The 22,978-nt window shown below is 38.1% G+C and overlaps 1 protein-coding gene across 1 annotated transcript in view; it reads left to right on the top strand.

The window, feature by feature from the left end:
- Nucleotides 1-22,978, top strand: part of PTPRD (protein tyrosine phosphatase receptor type D) — a 401,932-nt gene that overhangs the window by 328,672 nt on the left and 50,282 nt on the right. Inside the window, exon 23 of the mRNA XM_080820332.1 lies at nt 11,062-11,237. Coding sequence (XP_080676458.1) covers nt 11,062-11,237 — 176 coding nt within the window. The remainder of the gene's footprint in view (nt 1-11,061; nt 11,238-22,978) is intronic.

Below are 22,978 nucleotides of genomic sequence, written 5' to 3'. Positions count from 1 at the left end.
AATGTCACAATATGGGAAATCATCAGTGATCCAAAAACATTAGAGCCCTGTAGTTGCAGAAGTAAGGTCAAGTGCATCTATCTCTGATTCCAAAGGTGATCTACTTACCTCGGTATCTTTGTATGTATCTTCAACTCCTTATAAACCCAGGAATATCAATTAGTAGCAGAGTATTTATTGTAATGTCTTATAACTAGTATAACTTCAATCTAATTATTTCAGTCCCAGATTAAAAAAAAAAGGTATTTTCCCCTAAAATGTAATTACTGTTCATTGCTATCAGTGTTCTTTTGCTATTAGTAGGATCATAATTAACATTTCACTTTAAAAGCCATATTTAAATGAAATTTTTAAAACATTGTTGACCAGGACTAAAACCCAACCTTTTTTTACTAAAAAATAAAACCCAACTTTTTATGTCAACAAGAAAGTCAAGAAGTTAGAATAGATATAATTATTTGGGTACCTATGGTGTGTTGAGTATCATGTCATAGATTTTATATCATATATGAATTCATGGATGGATTTTATCTATAATGTTCAGAATGACCTCAAAATCTAGTACTGCTAAACTTCTAAAATTCAAGTGACTTGTTTATAATTAGTAGCTAGTAGTTAGTGGCAGAGCCAAAATTCTAATACAAGTCAGTCAGACTCAAGATTGCAATTCTCTCGAACTGGCCACTCAGAACTATAGCAGCTTTTGAATTTATAATGACTGTGCCTATATATGTCATACCTAATTCAAAAATGATGGGTTCTTGGCTGGGGAGACTGTCTAGGAATTTTGAAATATACATTTTCAAACACTCATGTCAGAAATCTGAGAACTAGAAGTCTTCAACTGTGTTCTTAGACTCTAGTCAAAGTGAAGTTTTCCAAAGAATAAATGACATATAAATGCTTTCAGGTGGATTTTTTTGCTTATTTAATATTATTTTTAAAGTTCTGTTAAGAAGAACATTGAATAAGAAGACCGAAGACTTGAAACTAAATTCTAAGTTAAAATTAACCCTTTGAGGAAGCTAGATCGTTTTTTAGAATCTGACAAGCATTTTAAACCCCACTTGAAAACAAAGGGCACTTACCCAATTTATTTGTACACTAATTTCAGAGAGTTCAAGGACAGGGAAGTTTTTTGTAAGCCCATTTGTCAATTTAAAAATGTCTGACTTAGCGTGTTTTGTTCTGTTAAGAGAGCAGAACGAGGATGTGTAAGACCTTTCCTGCTCTACCTAAAATTCTGAAAGTTGATTCTAAATCTAGAAATCAATAAACACTGAGCAATATTTATTAGATAAATATTGAATCTTGGACATTAAGAGATTCGTTATTCTAAAACAAAGAAACAAACAAACAAACAAAAAACCCACATTTAAGCTAGAGGGTTTAGGCCAAAGAGAACCATTAGCCTGTGTGTGTCTCTTCTACCAAGCCAGATTTAAATGGTTTTATCTACAAAAGAATTACAAATGACAAAGCATAGGAGTGCCTGGCTGGCTCAGTTATTTAAGTATCTGACTCTGGATTTCGGCTCAGGTCGTGATCTCAGGGTTGTGAGACTGAGCCAGGATGGAGGCCAGCTCTGCACTCAGCAGGAAGTCTGCTTGACATTCTCTCTTTCCCTCCACCCCTCTCTTCATCCCACACTTGTGCTCTCTCTCAATTTAAAAAAAAAAAAAAAAATCTTAAAACAAAAGAGAAATGATAAAGAATAGCCCACATTGTGTCGTATGCACTCTGTGACACTCGTGCTTATTAATTTAATAAGCGAAGCATCGTGAAATTGTTTCTGGTTTGTGGGGACTATATTAAAGTTCAAAACATAAATACATGTATTCACTTTTTCTCTTTAATGGATACATCCTGGCAAGGGCCCATACACTTCTCAAGAACTTTTCTATTAAATCATCCTAGACTCTTCTTGCTTCTGAAGATTTTGTGCCTCAGTTTCTTCATCTGTGCCATAGGATTAAAAATAGCACCTACTTCCTAGAACGATTACGACAGGTTTGGGAGAGTGTCTTGCACAAAGAAAATGCCCAATAAATATCGGAAACTATGGAAATTATCAGTGGTGTTCTTACGAATTCTATTATTACTATCAATATGTCCTTTTGTCCTCAGATGGGATTTCTTCTGTATATGATCTATGGAAAAAGTAATAATATCCAAATGAGAAAACTGCATGTAGTTGGAGTACTCTGTGAAGAAAAAAATATGTATATTGGTGCTTGATAAATGGAAACCAGACCCATAATAACGTTACAAATTTCAGCAGGGGGAGGATATGTTCGTTTAAATGGAAATACAAAATACATCATCTGTTTGATTTACATAATATGAGCAATTCAAAAAAATCCAACTGTAAATAATACAGCTGATGTTACAACAACTCGATTGTTTGTGAGATGGATAATTTAGCACCTTTCAAATGAGAAAGTGACTCCCAGGGAATCACTGCCCCTAAGATAAATAACATTTTTTTAGAAGTAAAGAGAAGAAACTACTGGTATTCCCCTGTATTGTTGATTCAGCTTTTACCACCACGCTACTGCTTGCCATTTAAGCCATGCCTTGGCTTCTTTACTGCACTGTTCAGTGGTTACTGATGCGTTTAACACAGCTATCAGCACGTGATAACTTATTGTTCCATTCACATCATTCCTGTGCTGTGAGTTAACTGCTTCTTTCTAGAGTCACCTGATATTTTTTTTCAATAAGTAAAAACAAAACAAACAAAAACACAGGGAAATAAGTTAATACAATTTGCCCAACATTTTCTAATAAAATGTGAATTATATTATTATAAGTATAAATGTTCCATATGAAACTCTAACATCAAAGAATTTAAATTATTTTTCTGAGCAACAAATCCCTTTAATAGCTGCCATGTGCTATTTCTCACATCAGTTCAATAAATATAATTCTTTTTCCTCCCTCTTGGTTCCTGTACTTTCCCAGTCTCTCTCTCTCCCTCTCCTTTCCTCTTTCCCCTGTCTCCTCCTCCTTTCCTCCAGACACTAATGACTAATTTGTGGGCACCTGCTGTTTGCTTTATTTTGCTCCTGAAATTCTATTTAAATTAGCGAAGGAATTTTGTTAGACTGTATGTCCTATCTAAGAAAAAACAAAAACAAAAACTGGTCTAAATCTCATCCAGCTATTGGTTGAGTTTATTTTCCTCAGGTTGCTCGGAACATCAGTCATTGATTTAACAGTTGTATTTTTTTTTTAATATTTCGAGTTCTTTACTTCTCAAGTTAATTGTTTACAGGCATGGCAAAGTTTATTGCCATGCCTCTTATTTCAGGGTGGTATCTTAATTTTATTTTTTTTTTAACAAAAGCATTCTTTTTGAGGATCAGGGCACACATTTTTATAGCTTAATTTATCTTAAATAGGGAGCTAGAGAGGACTTACCCTTTGGAAACTTGGAGCAAATTCACAAGGAGCTTGCAACCTGCCTAAAGACTAATGAGAGCCATTTAAATGACATCTTCCTCTTGTGTGTAGCCAAGCAAGTGGTGTGGAGAGGAGGTCAGTTACTCCCCAGTTCCTACCTCAGCCTGTCCTTGTGCTTCTTATCTGGAAAAGAGAAAAAAAAAAAAAAAAAAGTTGAGGGATGGCTAGCTGTGTTGGTTTTCTTCTTTACTCTGTTTTCAGGAAGCCAATCAAAAAGTAAAATCAAAAAGGTCCATAAGTTTATTTTGCTCCCCATTGTCTTTAGTTTAGTTAGTGGGATTTTTTTTTCCATCTTTATTGTACAGCTCTGAAGATTATGCTAATGAATCTACACTTCATTGCTCAGGCTGTAGAGAAACCTACATCATCTGTGCTGTGGTTCTGTTGTTAAAATATAATCACAGGTTGTATATTGCTGGGAAGTCATAAAACAATTATTTTTGTCCTATTTTTGTCCATTTTCTATTTTTTTAATAGAAAATAGAAAGGGGCCTTCCAGATGTGGAATAGCTTTTCATCAGTAGAATATTTAGGAAGAAGTAGTCTTATTTCATTACTGTTTATTATACTGATCATAAGAATAACTGGTATTTTAGAAGTTTCAAATCCACTGGTATTTTAGAAGTTTCAAATGCATTGAGTCATTTGTTTTTCATGGGGTGTTGGGTAAGGACATTATGAAAATGCTGCTCATATTTTAGGATCTGTGAGGAAACTGGGGCTCTGCAAGTTTCCTACAGACAGAGCTCCTTTTGCCATATTCAGCTTTGATTCAGACTATGTTAAATAAAGCAGTATAATAATTTCATCCTTATTAATATAAATATAGTTGACCAAAACTCTGTGATGCTGTACTGGACCAAGCTTTGCTTTATTTCAGGGCAGAGTGCTCCCTAACTAGAAATGAGTCCCCTCCATCACAGGTACTGATGATTCCCAACATGCGTAGCTAACCTTGGAATGCATTTAATGACAATTCAATCGTCCACATTCTCCTCTGTGACTACTCTCATAACCCAGCCTCTTCAGCATTAGCAGTACTGGGGAATAGAAAATGAAGGGGAAGAAGACTCAGAACCTTAAGAGGATGGAGCCTGGCTTCACAAACTCTTTCCAAATTACCCATTCTCCCATTAACTCATTGTCAGGAGGAGCCCACAGAACATGGCATGCTTGTAAAATAATTCTCCTATGCACCATAGAAGTATGGAAGGCAGTTTGCTAATGCTTGGTACCTCTGGGGACACTGAGTCAGATAATACACTGTACCTTTGCAAGAAACATTTGCTTTTCTTTGCTGGATTGCCAAGAGCATCACTCATTTTGCTAGTTCTCGTATAGCTGTGGGTGGCTGTCATGGTACAAGTGAAGACAAAACAAGGCCTGTGTCATCTGAAATTAAATAAATTTACTAGTGAAGTATTACTGGATTTCATTTTTCTGTTTTCTCTAGTTTTGCTAGTGTCAGCAATAAAGTTAACATTTTTTCTGCATTATGGGTCTAAAAACTGTAATCTGGGTCTTAATTCATTGTTGTTAGGGATGGTGTGTAGGTGTGGATGTTGAACTGGAGGAGACATTATTTACTAAGTAAAAGGTAGCTTTTGTACTCCATTGGGTCTTGAGTACCTCTGTCTCACAACAGAGAATAAACTGGTTTACCAAAAAACTTTTTTTTTTTTTTTTTTTTTTTCCCTACTAAGGATTTGTAGTAGTGAAAAGAAATAAGACTATCTGAGTTTTGGTACCATGCTATGGGTTGGGACAGAGTCAGCCACTCAGCTGAAGGTCCATCTCCAGCTCTGTGGTACAGTTGCTGTGTGTCTGCTGGAGCAGGGAAGGGACTCTGCCTTCCCTATAATGCTGCCTCTTCTTCATTCTTACCTCCACAATCCAGGGACAGCTCCTTTCCATGAATAGACCACCTACCAGTCTAGTCCCCCCACCCCCCCACCTTGTTTTTGAATTTGTGTGCTTTTTACCCCACCCTGTTCTAATCAAGAATTGAAGTGTCAGTCACACCAAAAAACCTCATCTCAGCACAGAAGAGATAGAAGCAATAGGAATCAGCTTGAAAGAGCATCAGAGCATGTTCCTGCCTAATCTGAGAGACACAAAGCCTCCATCTTAAAATAACTTCACAGAGATTTCTGAATCCAAGAAGGTTAAGAATACCACAGAGAGACATCTTATTTTAGAACTCAAAAGGACTCGAGGGAATCAATTTGTCGAACACACCTTGTTTAGCAGATAAGCAATCAGAGGTCTGGACAAGTTGGACAACTGCCCAAATGTCAAAGAGCAAACTACCGGCAGCCCTAGATAGAAGTCCTGGGTTCCTGGCCAATTTCTCTAAATTTTTAGCAAGTGCTTAGTATTCTTTCAAGTCTTTAAAAGGCACATTGCGGCTCTTCCTACAGAATGGAGTGGTACAGAAGTACCCACTTATCTGTTATAATTACTTAATTTCACATTAATAAAATAATTCCTGTACTATTTGGGGTCTTGCTTTTTCATTTAATATTAGGACATAAGGCCTTATTATGAAACTTTTATAATTATGAACACCCCTCAACAAAAGAAGTCTTTTCAAATCAAATTATCTCCTGACTGGAAAAATTGAGAGCAAGGCAAGTTGGGTTTTTTGTGTGTTTGTGTTTTTGTTTTGTTTTGTTTTTTTAAGTGGGGATAGAAGGAGAGGGAGAGAGAGAATATCTTAAGCAGGCTCCATGTCCAGCCCAAAGCCCAACATGGGGCTTGATCTCACACCCTTGAGATCACAACCTGACATGAAATCAAGGGTCAGACGCTTAACCAACTGAGCCACCTAGGCACCCCTTATTTTTTGTTTTGTCTTAATAGGCCCATATGACCCAATTAGTCCTCCTCAAGTTAAAAGGAATAAAAAAATATTTTAACCCAGTTATGATGAAACAGTTCGGATCATGTATTTGCTGGCAGTTCAACATGCTTTCAAGGTTTTAAAGCATGAATTGTCTATATCTTCTATGTCATGTCTTCAGCATGAAGAATTGTCTATTCATCACAAATGTTCTCTCAGAGTAGATTCATCTTTCCAAGGATTCCTCTCTTTCTGTTAATATTCAAACACATGTGGGACCAATGTCATGAAGCCCTGTTCTATTAATCCTGTGCTTAGGTGAAGAAAAATGGCATTGTCCTTGCACCTTGAATTCATGATACTTTTCCAAAGCTTTGCAAACAATTAAAAGAACAGCAGAGCCCAAAGTCTGTGCCTAGACTTACTTTCCACTGAAAACTATAACCAGCAATTCCCAGTAAATGAAATGAGAACCTAAAACTGTCCTAATTCTGTTTAAGTAGCTCTTGCTGTGTCTTGCTATGCATGAAGGACATAGAAGCTCAGCTCTACCACCATTCATCTCATCACAATCTCTGTTGTTCTTAAAGACTTGTGTTTTATAGCTCCAAGTTTTCTTTGCCCCAAACACAAAACCCAGTATAAGCATGTAAGTAATATTTGCATGCACCACAAGAAAGAACAGTCCATTACCTGATGAAACACACTATAACACAGAAAAGGGGCATAGAGGTGTAAGAGGAATTCAAGATCTAGCTTCAGCCCCTTTCTCACTTATAAGATTAGAGTGATAATTATGGGTCTTGGACCTTTTTACATGATTATTGGTAAGGGAAGAGTACACATGAAGTAATACATGGGAAATCATGAAACTTACTTTTATAAAGGTAGTAAGATATTCTTGAATAAAGACATTAAGACCAACTGACTCCAAGAGAGACAATTCCTACAGCAGGGCCAGACCTAAGATATTTGCTTATGGTGAGCTAAAGGCAGACATGTTTGTTATGCTTTCATTGTTTTAATAGGCATCCCCACCCCACCCCCCAAAAAAAAGAAAAGAAAAGAAAGCAACTAGCACCATTATTATCATAGTATTGGACAAAGGTCTCCTTGACTCTAAAAATTAAAAGCAATCAGCTAATTTATATTAATTCTATATACTTTCAGTACTGCATGTTAAGTTAACATAGATTTCCCTCCATCATAGCCCCAGAGGAATTCAATTAATTCTCACACACTTCTCTTGGATTAGTAGTGCACTCTGATTAGTGTTGCATTAACAGATGCAAATCATCTTCTGGATAAGGCAGGGAATTGAAAATTAAATAAACAAATATACATTACTTGGGGAAGGTCACCCCCCAAAAAGTGAGAGGGTTTTCTAGATTCAGCCTGCCAGCAGAAACATTACAATCACGAGCTATTGAAGAAACATTTCATGGCACCAAAACACTTGGAAAGTCACCATGTTGTTTTTCTCACAAGACTGGTTGAAAATCTTTCTAAATATGGTACAGCGAAAACTAAGATCTCATCTACTTGAAACACACTTCTGTTCAACTTTAATTCCCAATCTGCAGTGAATGTTTTTAAAAGGCCAAACCACCACCCTTCCTAAAATCTTTTCACATTCGTCTTTCTACACAGTTTGTTGTTTGGGTTGTATGAAATGCAGATGCATTAGATCTTAGAGCTACAGATACATAGTCATCTCTCACTTTCCCATCTTGTAAAGGTTGTATGGGAGAAAAGTTACCTGGAATGTCTTTTTGCTGGAGCATATAAAGGGATTTCCTGGAAGGAGGCCTTCACTCATACGGATGAGTGTCAAAATAGAAAAGGAACCTCAGTATTATCTTCAAGGTGTAAACATTAGCCTAATAATTAACTCCACTAGGTACTGAAATTTTTCCTTTTAACTTTCTTTTCAAAATATCAGGTCCCAAATTCTTAAAGCATTTGGTGATACAGTACAGATCCCAAGTGCCTAGTATTTTTCAGGCAGATTTTTTTGTATTTTTATCCCTGGGAAGGACAAGTATTATTGAGTAGCAACCCACCCCCCCCAACTCCCCCCCACCCCTAAAAAAAAAATCATAATTTATTATGCAAACTTAAGCACTATGTCAAAAAACAATTCATTACATAATAAATGATTAAATTTTACATAAGAATGTTGGGCAGGGCTGATTCCCTTCTTTTGGATGTGAGTCTCCAGTCCATCTCCTCTGTTCTCTGACACATTATTCAGATATAATCATTATCCTTCATAAGGGGGAAATGGCACAATGCCAGGCTGATGGATTTTCTAAGTCATTAACCCAGATTTCTCTATTTTGAATTTGCTTGGAAAAAACTTTTCTGTATATTGGTAGCTGAGGGATGCCTTTAGCCAGAGCCTTTTTTTTTTTAATCTATTTTTTAATGTTGTTAACTGTTAAATTAAAATTTTGAAAGTGGGCTTTTCCTGTATTAAAAATAGATTCATTGTTGGCTCAGAACCAAATCCTATGGACATGAGGTTGTGTGTGCTTCCCAGTGGCCGTAACCTGAGGACTTTATTTAAACTCTCTTTTGAATCTACAGTAATTTGGTGTCTGGAAGAATAGGCTCTTTATCAACAAAGGGCTGCCAGAACCCCAACTGCTTCTTGAGTAGCTGTAATAGATGAATACTGTTACAACCAACCGTGCATTTAGGTTTTTACTCAAAAGACTTTCACTAATGCTGGTGGTATTCCATATCCATGTGTTTATCTCCGAGCCCAGTAGTTCCCATCTGACTTTCATTACTTTTTTGAAAGGATCAGTTTTACAAGTGGAATCAGAAAAGCAGTCAAAGTAATTGCAAGTGGCAATCAGTGAAATATAACAATTTTAGTTTGGGAACATATGTTCCATTATAAAGAAAATATTCCTTTTTTTTTCTTTTTTTTTTTTTTTTAATCATAGCTCCAGGACTCAAATTTTTCCCAGGGCAAGAAGAGGCCATGTACAGGTTCTAGTGCTACCTCTCGTATCTTGCCAGTAGCCATGTAAAGTGTTTGTTCCCCTCCGGGGATAGGCAACTACTTTCATCCCAAGGAAATCTATTCCCTTTTTGATTCTGACAATTTGAAAATGCTTTATTATACTGGAGATGAAAGTCTTCTGTCCGTAGTTACATCGTTCAGAATTGAAAAATTCGGATCTCAATAGAGTAAACCTAACCCTCTCTTCAGATCCTCACAGGCAGCTGTCATCCCCAACCCCTACATTTTCCTCTGCCAGGCTGTACCATGTATTCCTTTCTCATACAGAACAGCTTTGATTTCCTTAACCACTCTGGTCACTCTCCTTGGAAGAAGCTCAAATTTATCTATATTCCTCTTAAAGGTGTCACGCTGAATTAGACTTTCAATCAGAACACCAGCATCAAATTCAAGTTCTGCTACTTATTAGATGTCAGAACTGGGGCAAATTTATTTTTGTCCTTGGAGATAGCAAGGGTTAATAACTGAGACCTGGTCTAGAGGTCAAAATAGGCGATAACCATGTTAACAAAATAGTATATAATTACAATGTGTAGTAAGTAATATAAAGAGTTGTCAAGGAAGTTCTGGGCTCCAAGAGAATCAATGGCAGGGTTTCTGAGATATCGGTGGAGTGTTTTACAACAGGAAGGAGATAGAGAGTGTGTTCTAAGGTGGCGGATGGCACTGAGGTAGGACAGCAATGTTTCCTACCAATAGAAGCTAGACCAACATCTAGAGTTTAGAAGGCAAGGAGGTGAGTAGAACAAGATGTGTTTGGAAAAGTGTGGACCTTTGTTAACTATAGTTGAGAGTTTTAGGTTTTTTTGGAAGTAAAAAGGAAGCCCATTGTTGGGTTTGAGGGAAAGAAGTTATAGTGTCAGAAATATTTTCTTAGATATTGCTCTCGTGCTAGATGGAGAGCAGACTGCAAAGGACAAAAGTACAGCGGGATAAGCAATTAAGAGGCAATCGTCATAATCCAAGAAAGGTGCACATAGTACAATGGTACTGTGAGGTTTAAACAAGAAGCAGTCTCTGTGGAGACTAAGACAGTTGTAGCAGACAGACTGACTATCATTAAACCAGACTCCACCAGTCAGAGCAAGAGCTTTCATCTCCATGCACCTCAGTTTTCTCCTTTGTTAAAGGAAGATCCTGACAGGATATATTTCATAGAGTTGTTTTAAGGATTAAATGAGTTTGCAAGTGAGTTCCCTGTTAGCTAAATTTGTGCAGAAATTCTCACTGTTACACATGCTCTAACCTACACTGCATTTTCAGACTCAGGCATTATTTTATTTCATTTCTGTCTGGCAATGTGGTATAGCATGGGTGAAGAATGTGACCAGATAAATATCTCTCTTCCTTTGCATGCTGTATTTTACTGATGCAGTGGAGAAAATTGACAGTGTGTGAGAAAAATAGCACCGTATGGATAATCAGTTGTATTTTTCTTTCTTTGGTATCTACCTTGTCATATTACAGAGATCCAATGCTTGGACCACCTATTTCTTTAATGTGATAGTCCCAATGAGATTTTATCTTGCTTAAGACACATTGTAAGTATATACTTGTTTGTTAACGTGGTTTTGACCTCTAGACCACGGCTCTGCTATTAACCCTTGATTCCTCTACCATAGTGCAGAACAGTAATATAACATTGCTCTCACACCAGATCCCAGGCTGTTTTCTCTTATGAGAGGTTCAACCTCATAGAATAACACTTGTTGTTTTACAGGCATTCCAGGAAGTGACTATGTGAATGCCAACTACATAGACGGCTATAGGAAACAAAATGCCTATATTGCAACACAGGGATCTCTCCCCGAAACATTTGGGGACTTTTGGAGAATGATATGGGAGCAACGGAGCGCAACAGTTGTGATGATGACAAAACTAGAAGAACGATCCAGGGTAAGAATATCTACCTTCTCTTTCTTCACATCTTTCCTCAGGTAGTCCTTATGTTGCATATTTTATTCTTTTCAGAATCTACCCTTCCTTAATCTCTGACTTTCTAACAGAAACAACTGTGAATGGGCATCAAAAGCTCTGATGAAACCATTCTTTAACACTGAGTCTTTTAAGAAGAAATTCTCTCATTACAATGTGATTGCCAAAAAAAAAAAAAAAAAAAAGAGAAAAAAGGTACTCAAAAAAGTAGATAGTTTGGTTAGAGAAAATAAATATTCACTTGAACCTCTTTTGAAAACTCACATTGAACAAGAACACACAGTCTTTGGGGGAGAATCCCAACAATATATACTTGTCAGTATTTTTAGCTTTTTCTTTCTCATAATCTGCAGGGTAAAGTCTAAAATTCTATGAAAGAGGTTCTTATATAAATTATTCAAATTAGCATAAATTAAGTTAGGGCAGCCAGAAAAATGATATGGGTTAATACATAGCTGAGAAAACACATAAATGTGTAGAGGGCATTTTGCTACTTTAGCCTTCTCCAAAATGAATAGATTTTAATAACAGTCATTGCTTGTTAAGGTCTAAGAAGGGGGTTTTATTCATCATACGGGTCTAATATTATGGTGCATGGCACATTAGTTAAATGTTATTGATTTGCAGAACTAAAACATAATGGGTAAGCAGTGTGCCATATTCCCAAGTGAATATGCAAATATTGTAGCCATCTGATGAAAATCAGTCTTTAACCTTGAGAATTTAATGAAGGAGTCTCTGAAAAATCACTGAAGGCAGCACATACTCTCACTGAAGTGTAGGGCAGTCGGGGCAGAGTTTTGAAACCACTGGTGAGTAATTTCTTTTACTGTGGTCACAGTAGCTTCAAAAAGATATTTAGAAGGAAGCCAAAGCCCAACCCCCCATTTGTTTTGTGACAGTTGAGTTTTTTAAATGGTCTCCTAAGCTCGATACATGGCAGTTTCTTTTAGCCCAGGGATGTAGATGAGGGAAGAGTTGAAGGCTATGCAGGTGATTCCTAAGGAGAGAACTCAAGCTCAGGAAAATATAAAAAGTCCTAAAAGTGGAAGTAAAGTATATGGTACACCACTGGTTTACCAAACCCAAAAAGCAATCAAATCTCTTTATAACATGTGAATTGTATAGAAATACTGAAATATTGTCTGAAAGGAGTTTAGGTGAAAACTGTGAAGGCAAATGTTGTTGTCATTTTTTACATGAAAACGCCATTAAAAAGATGTAAATGAATCCAATATTGATCTTTACTCAGGGTAACCCCTATATAGCAAGTCCTATAAAAACAATCCCTACCCAACTGTTTCGTGAATATAACTCTTCATGATGCAACATCTAACATATATTAGACACACTGATACTTCACAACAATCCTGTGAGATACACACTACTAAGATCTCTAGTTTACCTATGAGCCAACTAAGCGTAGAACCTTCCAGAAGGTCACTTAACGTCATTCAGCTATCAAGGTCAGAGTGAGGATTTGAAGACCGACAGTCTGGCTCCAGAACACATGTGCCTAACCATCAGGCCATATTGCCTGTTAACACTTGGGTGAAGCTGAGACAGCTGAACTATTATATTACAGCATGCATGGAAATCCAACCTACCCAGCCTGCTCTGCCTGGAGATACCGCTGGTAACAAGCAGTCATTTGCAAAAGCTGTTTTCGGTAAAACACACATTTTATCTTGACACTGCAGGCCTTCATTAAACCGTGCACAGAAACTTGTTTTGAAATAACCAAATGAAATTCTGCCCCTTTTCTCCCTAATTGCTTCTAATAATAAAGTTAGTTCTAACTGGCCCCACTGCCACCGCAACATCTGATGGTAATGAGCAGTTCTTGGAGGAAGGCATTGTGACTTAAATACCTACAGTTTATCTTTATGTTGCAGGCTACCTTTTTTTTTTTTTCCCCCACCTCAGACAGAGGAACTTATTTTGAAGTTACTAAATGAACCTCTGTTTGCTCCCTTCATTAATTACTCTTTGCTCCTGCAAGTTAGCTTTCTCCTTTGTTAAATGGCCTAAGGAGCCCAATTAAAATGCTGTCTTGTGATTTTTATTCTGTGATGTTCACTCTGTACCCAAACTTGTGATGACCTGCATAAGCCAACACGGAGGAGTCTCAACATCTTCAATCTGACCATACAAATGAGCCCTGACCTGCAAGGCCCCAAAGCCCCTTGTTCACCAGTCTAGAATGCTTGAGAATAAATGACCAAATGCAACTGAGAAATCTAGCAAAGTTCTGGTCCCCCAAACTACCTCACGTGCTTTCCATCTTCTCCATCATATCCTCCCACCTCACTTTTCCCCTATCCAGTTGCTATTTCTCCTAAAGTCTAGGAAGAGAGGGGAAAGCATTCTTGGGTTTGCGACTAAGAACCTGGATTGAGTTTCTCAAAATAGTGGTTAATTGTTACAGAAATGTATAGCTTTATACTTTAGGAACTCTGTGGGTTATGCAGGCTGATCTGGGGGCTCAATGAATTTTCACTTCTGAGTAGTCAACTTCAAAGCAGATGTTTGAATTAGTCTGGCTTTATTTAGGCACTGCTTGTAGTCTCCCTCAAAAAGGGAGATGGTCCAGGCAGTTGAAACAAATCACCTATCTGAGGGGCTGAAGCCTGAAATTTCATCATTTGGAAGAAGGCTCACTCAGGTTCTTGAAATAATATTCACCCCACACCTTGGTATATGGAAAAAAAAAAAAGTATGTGTGCATATGTGCGTAAACACTTCTGTGTACTGTAGAATACTTTTATGCAGGAGTACATGTTGACTGGTGATTTGGGATGGGGAAGGGAGAAGAAGAGGAAAGGAAAGAGAAGAGAAATGATATTTCATAAGACTGTCTAGTGATACCACCATCAGAGAGAAGGGAATTATATGACACAGTCCTAAGGAGGGGTGCCTTGAAGTCAAATGTTTGGGTTTAGATCCCAGCCATAGTGCTTACTAGCTGTGTGACAATAAACACATTACCGGAATCCCTGAAAGTCTCATTGTTCTTTTTAAATTACATAGAAGAATTATTGTGGTATTAACCAAGGTAAGGAATATGACAAGGCACCTCAGTGAATCTCAGCTGTTAGTGTTTGGTTGAGACAGAGAACTAGGAGGATATACCAGAACAACGTCAGCTTCCCCTACAGCTGCTCTCAAATAGTTCAGGTTTTGTTCCCAAATGCAATGTGTTTGTTCTCTGTGAGTGCCGGTGAATCCTGACCAGCCTCACAGTCGCTGCTCATGATGAATTCTGCCCACCGTTTCCAGTGTAACACCCATGTACTATGATCAAACAGAGCTCAGAACATGGGCTTCTTTTGCCCTTGCCTTCCCCAGGACAGAATCTACAGAATCAAGACACTGATGCAGGGAATTGTTAATCAGTCAGCACGTGGACCACGGGACTTCTAGCTGCGGCTTCCACTGCAACCATAATCTTCAAACAATGCAATATGAAAATAGTAATATCAACATGAATTACATGTAGTAGTAATTGTCACTAAAGATAATATATTCTTGACACAATGTTTCCTTTTGGTTCCGTTTTGCATTACCCCTCCCCATCCTCTTATTTACTTGACAGTGCTAGGAAATTGCCTCCTTACTACCCATGTCCTGTGTTTTCTAGCTTTGTGCTTTGCCTCTTACTCAGGCCTTTGGATGACAAAGCAGCAGTGCTTAAACCTTTGCCAAGTTAGAACAGGGAACTAGCACAAAAGGCTCTTGGGTTCATTAGCATGTATTAGAAGTTTCAGTAGCCTTTTGTTAAAGAACTGACCTTTCTTAACATTTCATTGGCTAAAGAAGTCCTTCCAAGAGTGATGACTTAGGACTCAAATTGGTCTTTTGGAAACTTAAGTTCTTTGATTTTCAAATAATCCCCCCAAATTTGGCCTTGCAAGAATTCTAAACTTAACTTAGAAGACTGTTTGTATAGTGTGCTTTCAGCTCTCAAACCCTGAAGAGAGAATGTGTACATTGAATATTCTCTGAGTGTCATTTGGAAGTATAAAGAAACAAAATATAAGGCTATAAACTGCAGATTTTAAAAGTAAAGTACAATTGTTGCCTGAAAACACACAGATCAGTTTAAAGCCTTGTAGAACGTGGTGTGTGACATGAGATACTGTTAGTAGGTCTTATTCTACAATTTCCATGTTTTTTGCCAAATCCTCTCAAGTTCTGCATAGTTCATTGATTCTGTAGCGAGTCATTCTCTCGTGCCCTAGAATGTGGTCTCTAATTGTTTCCATGTTTCATAACATGCCAGTAAGCACATGAATTGGTTTGGGCAACCACATGGAGGGAAGAAAAGTTCGGAAAAAATGAAGCTCTGGTAGGAGAGTAATTCCACTCCAAGGGTGTTATTTGTGGGCAACTAGGACACATGGTTGGCAGCCTTGCTTGAACAATTGGAGGCTCCAAGGTAGGATTTGCCAAGGTGACTCCTGGCCCAGGAACCTCTGTTACTTAGTGGGCGATTGTCCTTTTCTCCCCCCCACCCCATTCATCTGTTTGCTTTTGGCTATTCCTCTTCTACTTTGTTTCCCATCCTAAAGAATACAAGATGGAGGCAATGTGTAAGCCTCTTGCTTAACAAATTCTTCAGCAGCCTTGATTACTATTACAAGCTGAAACAGCTTAACCAAGGTTAAGGGATATTTGACTTTCTCTTGTCCTCACCAGCTTACCCTTACTTACAGCCCATGTTGATGCTCACTTTTGCTTCTGTTGTCTTGCAAGCTTTATAGTGGGATTTGAATCACTTCAAGTGCTATTACTGTGATATCGTGCTATGATTAGTGCTATAAATATTGAGGATAAGGAGTGAAATTTTGACCCTTACCAAAGGGGACATGATTTGAACTGCCATTCAGTGTGGGCCACCTTGATTAGTGGTGTTATAAGCATAGGGTTAGAAGTGAGGAATTCTACACTTGGTTTCCGGATTATCTAAATCCCATTTTCTGTTCCCAAATAAAAAATTATGCAACCCAGTTGATGGTATTCATTGCTAGAGCAGGTCAAATGTTTTAGGCATCACAATTTTAGTTTATCTCAGGTCATAGCAGGGGAAATTCCTTGCTCCACTGAATTTTGTTGTTTGTGCTAACGAATGGACATTAGATGCTATCAAGGCCTGAGGGACTGAGATGGTGTTAACAACATTGTATTAATAATTTAGGGAGGGGCGCCTGGGTGGCTCAGTGGGTTAAAGCCTCTGCCTTCGGTTCGGGTCATGATCCCAGGGTCCTGGGATCGAGCCCCGCATCGGCTCTCTTCTCAGTGGTGAGCCTGCTTTCCCCTCTCTCTCTGCCTGCCTCTCTGCCTACTTGTGATCTCTATCTGATAAATAAATAAAATCTTAAAAAAAAAATAATTTAGGGAATTAGAATACAGAGCCTTGACATTTGATGGGTGGAGCACTTCTGACAAAATGATCACTCCCTCCACCTCTGATGTCCTCCCCTGTCCTTGAACCTCACATTTGTATATTTCCCCCAATATAGGGGGAAGGTGAAACATGTTCCCATTTGGTTTTATGGCCAAGAGGACAATTCTAGGCAAAGGAGATTCTGATCAAATGTTTTCTTGTTTTCCTGTAAAACACATCTTGAGATTCTTTTCAGATTGTGAGGTCCTTTTGGGTTAGAAGTTGGCAGAATCCTGTTGAAGATTATAAATGGCAGTGTTATTGTTTTCATTGTCGTTATCGGTTTTGGAAGGCCCAGCCTTGGCCAGCAGCAGACTAATTCTTGGCCTCTCTGGTTTGTCAAGGTTCGGTAAGTTTAATGGAGAGCAAATGCTTTCCAAATGCCAGGTCTGTGTCCTTTTCCAAATAGAACTGGAAGCGCCCAAGGCCTTGAACATTTAATTTCTCAAACTGCAGCCTAAAGCTCTGCCTATCTAGGGCAACAGAAACTGCTCTTTCCTTAAGCAACTGTAGAAACGGCAGCACAAACACTGCCTTTGGAGCCTGCTTGATGTATGGGCTTGTTTTTGAAAAGTGGTGGATACTTAATGTAAATAGGACACTGGCAACAAAAAGAATGATGCTCATATTGGCAACCTGAAGGATGTTTGGGTCCTTATCTAGCCAGTTCCACACTCTTGGTTTTCTCTTCTCAACAGACACAATGTCAGATAAAAGAGAAAGAATCCCACCAATTTCTCAGTTTGTTAGCTTCTCGGATTTTTCTCCCTTCTCCCTCCCCGGACCCATCCCCTCAATTTAGAATGGCAGCCTACAGATTCTGGCCCAAAACAGACATTCCTGCAAAAGTGAATTAGAGGCACCAAAGCCTAGGAAAGCGCTGGACTGGGAGGAAGAGGTGCAGTCTTGCTCTTGGAGACTTTGTGCAAAGCCCCTCTCATTGTCCACATTCATGTTTATACCACTCCCAGGCTGGTGAGGTCACTTCTAAAATTTTAAGAAGTGTGGGTCAATCTCTGTATTCAGGCAAAGCTGAGGTTCAGCTGGTATGCACCAGTCTAATTATACTGGTTGTTAAAGTGCTAAAAAGTATTGATACTACAGGTATACAGAAATTGTCTTTTCATTGAAACTTTAAGTCATCTAACATACTGCTCAATAATGGTGACGCAGGAGTGTGGCTGGGCCACAGGCAGCCACTGAGCAGATCCAGCCAGACACCGAGGTAACCACGGGGCTAGGTAGAGCACCCAGCCACTGCCAGCTGTGATTGGGGCTGAGGTGCAAACTCCAAGGGCCATCGCTGTGTGGGAAAAGCTGATATTCAAGTGCTGCCTTGCCAGGACAAAGGGGTACTTCATAGAGTTTTTCTCTGATTACAAAGAAAGGCCAGAAACTTGAGATATAATGACTGATTATTTAATGGGGGAAGTCGTTAGAAAAGTTTAGTGCATGTCTCTGTATGAACTTCTGGTAGGTACATTGTCCTAGTCTATTACCATAGGTTGGGTGGCTGATAAAAACAGAAATCTACTTCTCACATTCTGGAAACCGGGAAGTGTAAGATCAAGAAGCTGGAAGATTAGGTATCTGGTGAGGCTCCACTTCCTGGTTCATAGAAAACTGTCTTCCTTTTGTATCCCCACATGGTGGTAGGCGGGAGGGAGGTCTCTGGAGTCTCTGTTGGAAGGCTTGAAGCCTATTCATGAGGACTCCAACCTAGACCTAATCTCTTTCCAAAGGCCCCAGCTCCTCATACCATCACCCTGGGCATTAAATTTCAGCCTACGAATTTGGTGAGGCGGGACACAAATATTTAGTCTGTAGCACACATCAAACAAAAGGAAATAAGGAAATAGCAATTTTTTGAAGTGTTCAAACAGATAAGCTGTTTTATAATGAATAATTTTGTTTATTTAGAGACTAGTATTTTTGAACTTTCTGGGTTTATTTATGAAAAGCTATTACTGCATTTGTAGTCAAATGTTTAATATTACTCTCATTACAGGTATTCCATTGTACTTGATCTCCACCTTGTAGTGGTCAACAAAGAGAAAATGAAGAGGGGAATATACAACCCAGACTACCCTTTTGCCATTCGAAAATAGATATGGCCAAATGTTAGTTGAGTGAAAAGAATGACATTATCGCTGAAAGAAAATAGAATCATTGAGATGATCTCCATACTTACTTTTGAATAATCAAGTATTGAAGCTGGTCTTTAAAACTGCCAAGAGAGATATTATAACCTATAGAAACAAACAGTTCAGCATATAATTTATACATCCACCAAAATATATCCTAGTAATTATATGAAACTTCCTTTTATTATATTCTCCCTTATTAATTGTGTATTCATGAGTGTATATTAACATTTCCATATTCCCAAGACTAACTTTGACTTGTATTATCTAATGTTAGAATACTTTCTATTTGCTCCTTATAAAAGGTTCCTCCGGCCAAACATAGTAGATACTAATTTCCAGTTATTTTGAGCAACTGTTGTGCTTTCCGATCTATCATTTATTGTTTATTCTAAGTCCTTCTTTGGCTAAATAATCTGGCCCTAGGCAAGCTTTTCCAAGTACCATATAACAAGTGGATTTTGTATTAGGGGTGCTGGGCCCTTGAAAGATTTTGGTTTATCTGATGCTTCACTGTGCTGCCATGCTCAATGAGTCTTTTTAAAATTGAAGTGAGAAGGTTTTGCTTTCAGAAAGTTTGGGGCGATTTAAAAATAAGCCAACACAGATCACAATATAGTTGATTGGCTTCCAGTTGAATGTCTGCGATGTGCCACGCACTTCCAAGATAAGCCGCGTGGACGTGAAAAATGGAACGAGAAAGCAAGCATTTCCCCCAAGCACAGTCAGCAGACCTCCTGGGTAAATCCTCTATGGTATTTCCAATGGCAAGTTTTATCATTCCATCAACTTGCTTTTAATAGGTTGCCATGAAAGAGGAAGTATAAATTAATTCCATAGCATACATAGTGATGGTCAGCTTGTTCTTTCTGTAATTATGAAGAAATGAAGCTACCACATAAGGGTAATCACTTTGTAATGATAAAAATAAGTATCTCCCCCAAATTTGGCCAGGAATCTGACGTGTCTTATTTAGGTTAGGCCTCAGATTGAGTTACTGGGTGAGGTTTCTAAACCACAGCCTGGGTGGCATGTTCTGCTTCTCTCCTTTTTCCCCTCAGACACTAAAACATTCTCTTCTCACATCTGATTAAAACCCAGGGAAAGGAAGGGAATTATTTGGAAATCTCACAACTATGTATCTGAAGAACCAGCAGGTGTAAGCAAACCTCTATATTTAGTTAGTAAAGCTGATGGGTTGGAGGCAGGACTGCATCATCTCATTTCACTTTGGTGTCCCCATAGTTGCTCAGCTCTTGCCTTCCACCCAGCCACTCCAAAATACATATCCACGGGGATTAATAACATGTTTCTTTTGTTCACATTTAGAATGATTACATTTTTATAACAACTATCATAAAAAATTGGGAACATAGTCTAACTGAGAATTAATAATAGCTGTTGCCTATTGAATGCTTATTGGGTTTAGAGATTCAGTGCATGGTTTTTGAGCCTTATGCTAGCCCCGTCATTCTGGAGATATTGTACCCATTTAACAGATGAGGCTGCTGGACTTTGGTCCTAACAATAGAGAAGCAGTTTGCCAGCTATCCAGTTGGACTGTCCAACCTTCTGTGAATCAGTCCTGAAGATGTCAGTCACTTCAGAATCAGGTAGGAAAAGGCAAACATTGGTATTTGCATTCAGGAGCTGCTGCCTTCTCATTCTCAGATGCTCAGAGGGGAGCCTCCTATCCTGGGCTCTGTGCATAAAGCCTAAAACTGGTAGCTCTCTCTAGGAATACCTTCTGAGATCTCCCAGGGGAAAAGAAGAAAAGGTGGAGGGAGGGGCTATTGTCCAAGTAAAAGCATGTCTAACTCTCTTCCTGTGCTCTTGTTTTGCCTCCTCACTCACTACAGTTCCCAACTGCTTTCTAATGTTGAAATCAGAAATAATTTGTTTAGTGTATGGCTAAAAATGAAGGGCTTAAAAGAATGTCAGTAAATCCTAGCCCTTTAAATGTGGCCCTTAGGGGGCACCTGGGTGGCTCCGTGGGTTAGGCCTCTGCCCTCGGCTCAGGTCCTGATCTCAGGGTCCTAGGATCGAGTCCCGCATCGGGCTCTCTGCTCAGCAGGGAACCTGCTTCCCCACCTCTCTCTGCCTGCCTCTCTGCCTACTTGTGATCTATCTCTCTGTGTCAAATAAATAAAATCTTTCAAAAAAAAATAAAAAATAAAAATAAATAAAAATAAATGTAGCCCTTAGAAAGCAGATGAAAGCATGTGGGCTACTCAGAGAATGAGGGAGAGAAAAGAGTGCCCAGGTACTAACCAATGAAGGGAAGAATGGATTGCTGTAGCTGTTCTGAGAAGCTTGGGGAATGCTTCTAACCCTGTTGCTGAGACCTTATGTGTGCATGTGTACATACATCAAAATATTTATTTTTCATAAACTCCCTTTGTGAAATATTTCTTGAGAGAAAACAACAATGTTTAAATATATTTGCTTGGAAAAAAATTGCTCCCAGTTTTTTGCTGTTGAGTTTGAAACATTTTAGAGCGGGGTTTTTGTTTGTTTGTTTGTTTTTGTGGGTTTTTTTTTTTTTTTCCTTTCTGGTAAAGACTAAAATTCTAGTACATTATTTCAAATGAGTACAAAAGCTTCCTTTTCTTCTTCTTTTCGCTAAAAATGTTCACAACATTCCCTCCTTTAAGTAATGTTTTCCAATATTCCTTTTTCCTAAAGAAGTCAGAGTCCAAGTACTTGAAGTATGAGAATAATTAGTGTAACTTCAGTTTTTGCTACGTCTTAGGGATGGAGTGGAGTTGTTGATGGAAAATCACTAAATAATGAAACGACTTTTCCCGAGGTCACGTAAAAGCTGGCTTACGGTTCTTTCCTTTATGTCCTTTGTCTTATCTCACCAAAAGGTCTGATGATAATCAATTCCCAGCTCTGAAATATAATTGCATTGAATTTGGTTCAGTACATCATACTGACCTTATAGATCATTACATTGCGTTAACCTCCTGTTTTTGTGTCTTCCATAAAGATATTTGTCCCTGTGGGATTTGATCTGCTGATTTTGATTTGAAAGGGTTGCCATCCAGCTGAAACTATTAAATAATGAGTTGAGTTTCTCTCTTCATTTTTTAGCTCAACACATTGCTGGCATCCTCTCAAATGTTGCAGTAAGAGGTCTCCAAAGTTACTTTTGTCCTTTGCAGCGTGACATCAACTTGACATTTATTTTTTATGGTTTAAATCGGAGCCTTTGGCATAATTTTTGTGATTTTCTTTCAGTCTGAATCAGGGCTACTTAAGGAGTGTTGGCTCTTTTCAGGTGGTATCCTCTGCTAATTCCAGCCACATACAACTTGGGTTTTAATGGGTGGTCAGAAAACATAAGAGTGCTTAGTCAGGGTCATGCTACATCAAAATTCTCCTTAGAGTATTGTCTTTCTGTTCTGTTACTATTCTTTAAGTAGAACATATCATAGAATATAAACATAGAAGAATATATTATGCTTCTAGAAAACAGATAAGTATGTTTTTAAAAATCCTACTAAGACGCAAATTGTCTATCTTACTTGAACCACTCTTGTTTTTTTTTTTTTTCATAAAATATGTGTTTGTGTGGTCTTACCTTGAAATAAAGGCGTAAGAGTCAAACCTTGTAAATTCAATCTCCACTTTACTGAATAACTGTGCATTAAGGTGGTTTTCTCCTTTTTGTTGTCTAGGAAATTGGATAGAGAATAAAACCTCTGTCTTTTCAGAAGGCCCACGATCTAGATAGAAAGAGCCTGAGTCCTTTGAGGAGCAGATGCTATGTCTGTGAAAGAGAAAATTACAATATTATCCCAAATGCTACTAATATTTATATTCAACATAAAAGCAAATAATTATCTAGCAATTCTATTCACTGGACCAAAAAATTCTAGTGTCTATGATAATAATGCCTCATTGCTTTTGTTTAAATCCAGAGATTATGACTTTCAAATCTTTCTTTTTCAACTACAAGGTGTGATTCCTAATATAAAATGGTATTACATTTCTTTATCTAGAGAAATGCATTTCATTTAAGAATTTCTCCTATCTTCTTTCAATCTGAGATAGAAAGGGTAAATATATTCTTATCTATGATCTTACTAGAAAATAGTGTTGTGTTT

Source organism: Martes martes (genome assembly GCF_963455335.1).
Source record: "Martes martes genome assembly, chromosome: 12".
Classification (NCBI taxonomy): Eukaryota; Metazoa; Chordata; class Mammalia; order Carnivora; family Mustelidae; genus Martes; species Martes martes.
Note: the sequence above shows the minus strand (reverse complement) of the source record. Positions and strands in the feature narration are given on the sequence as shown.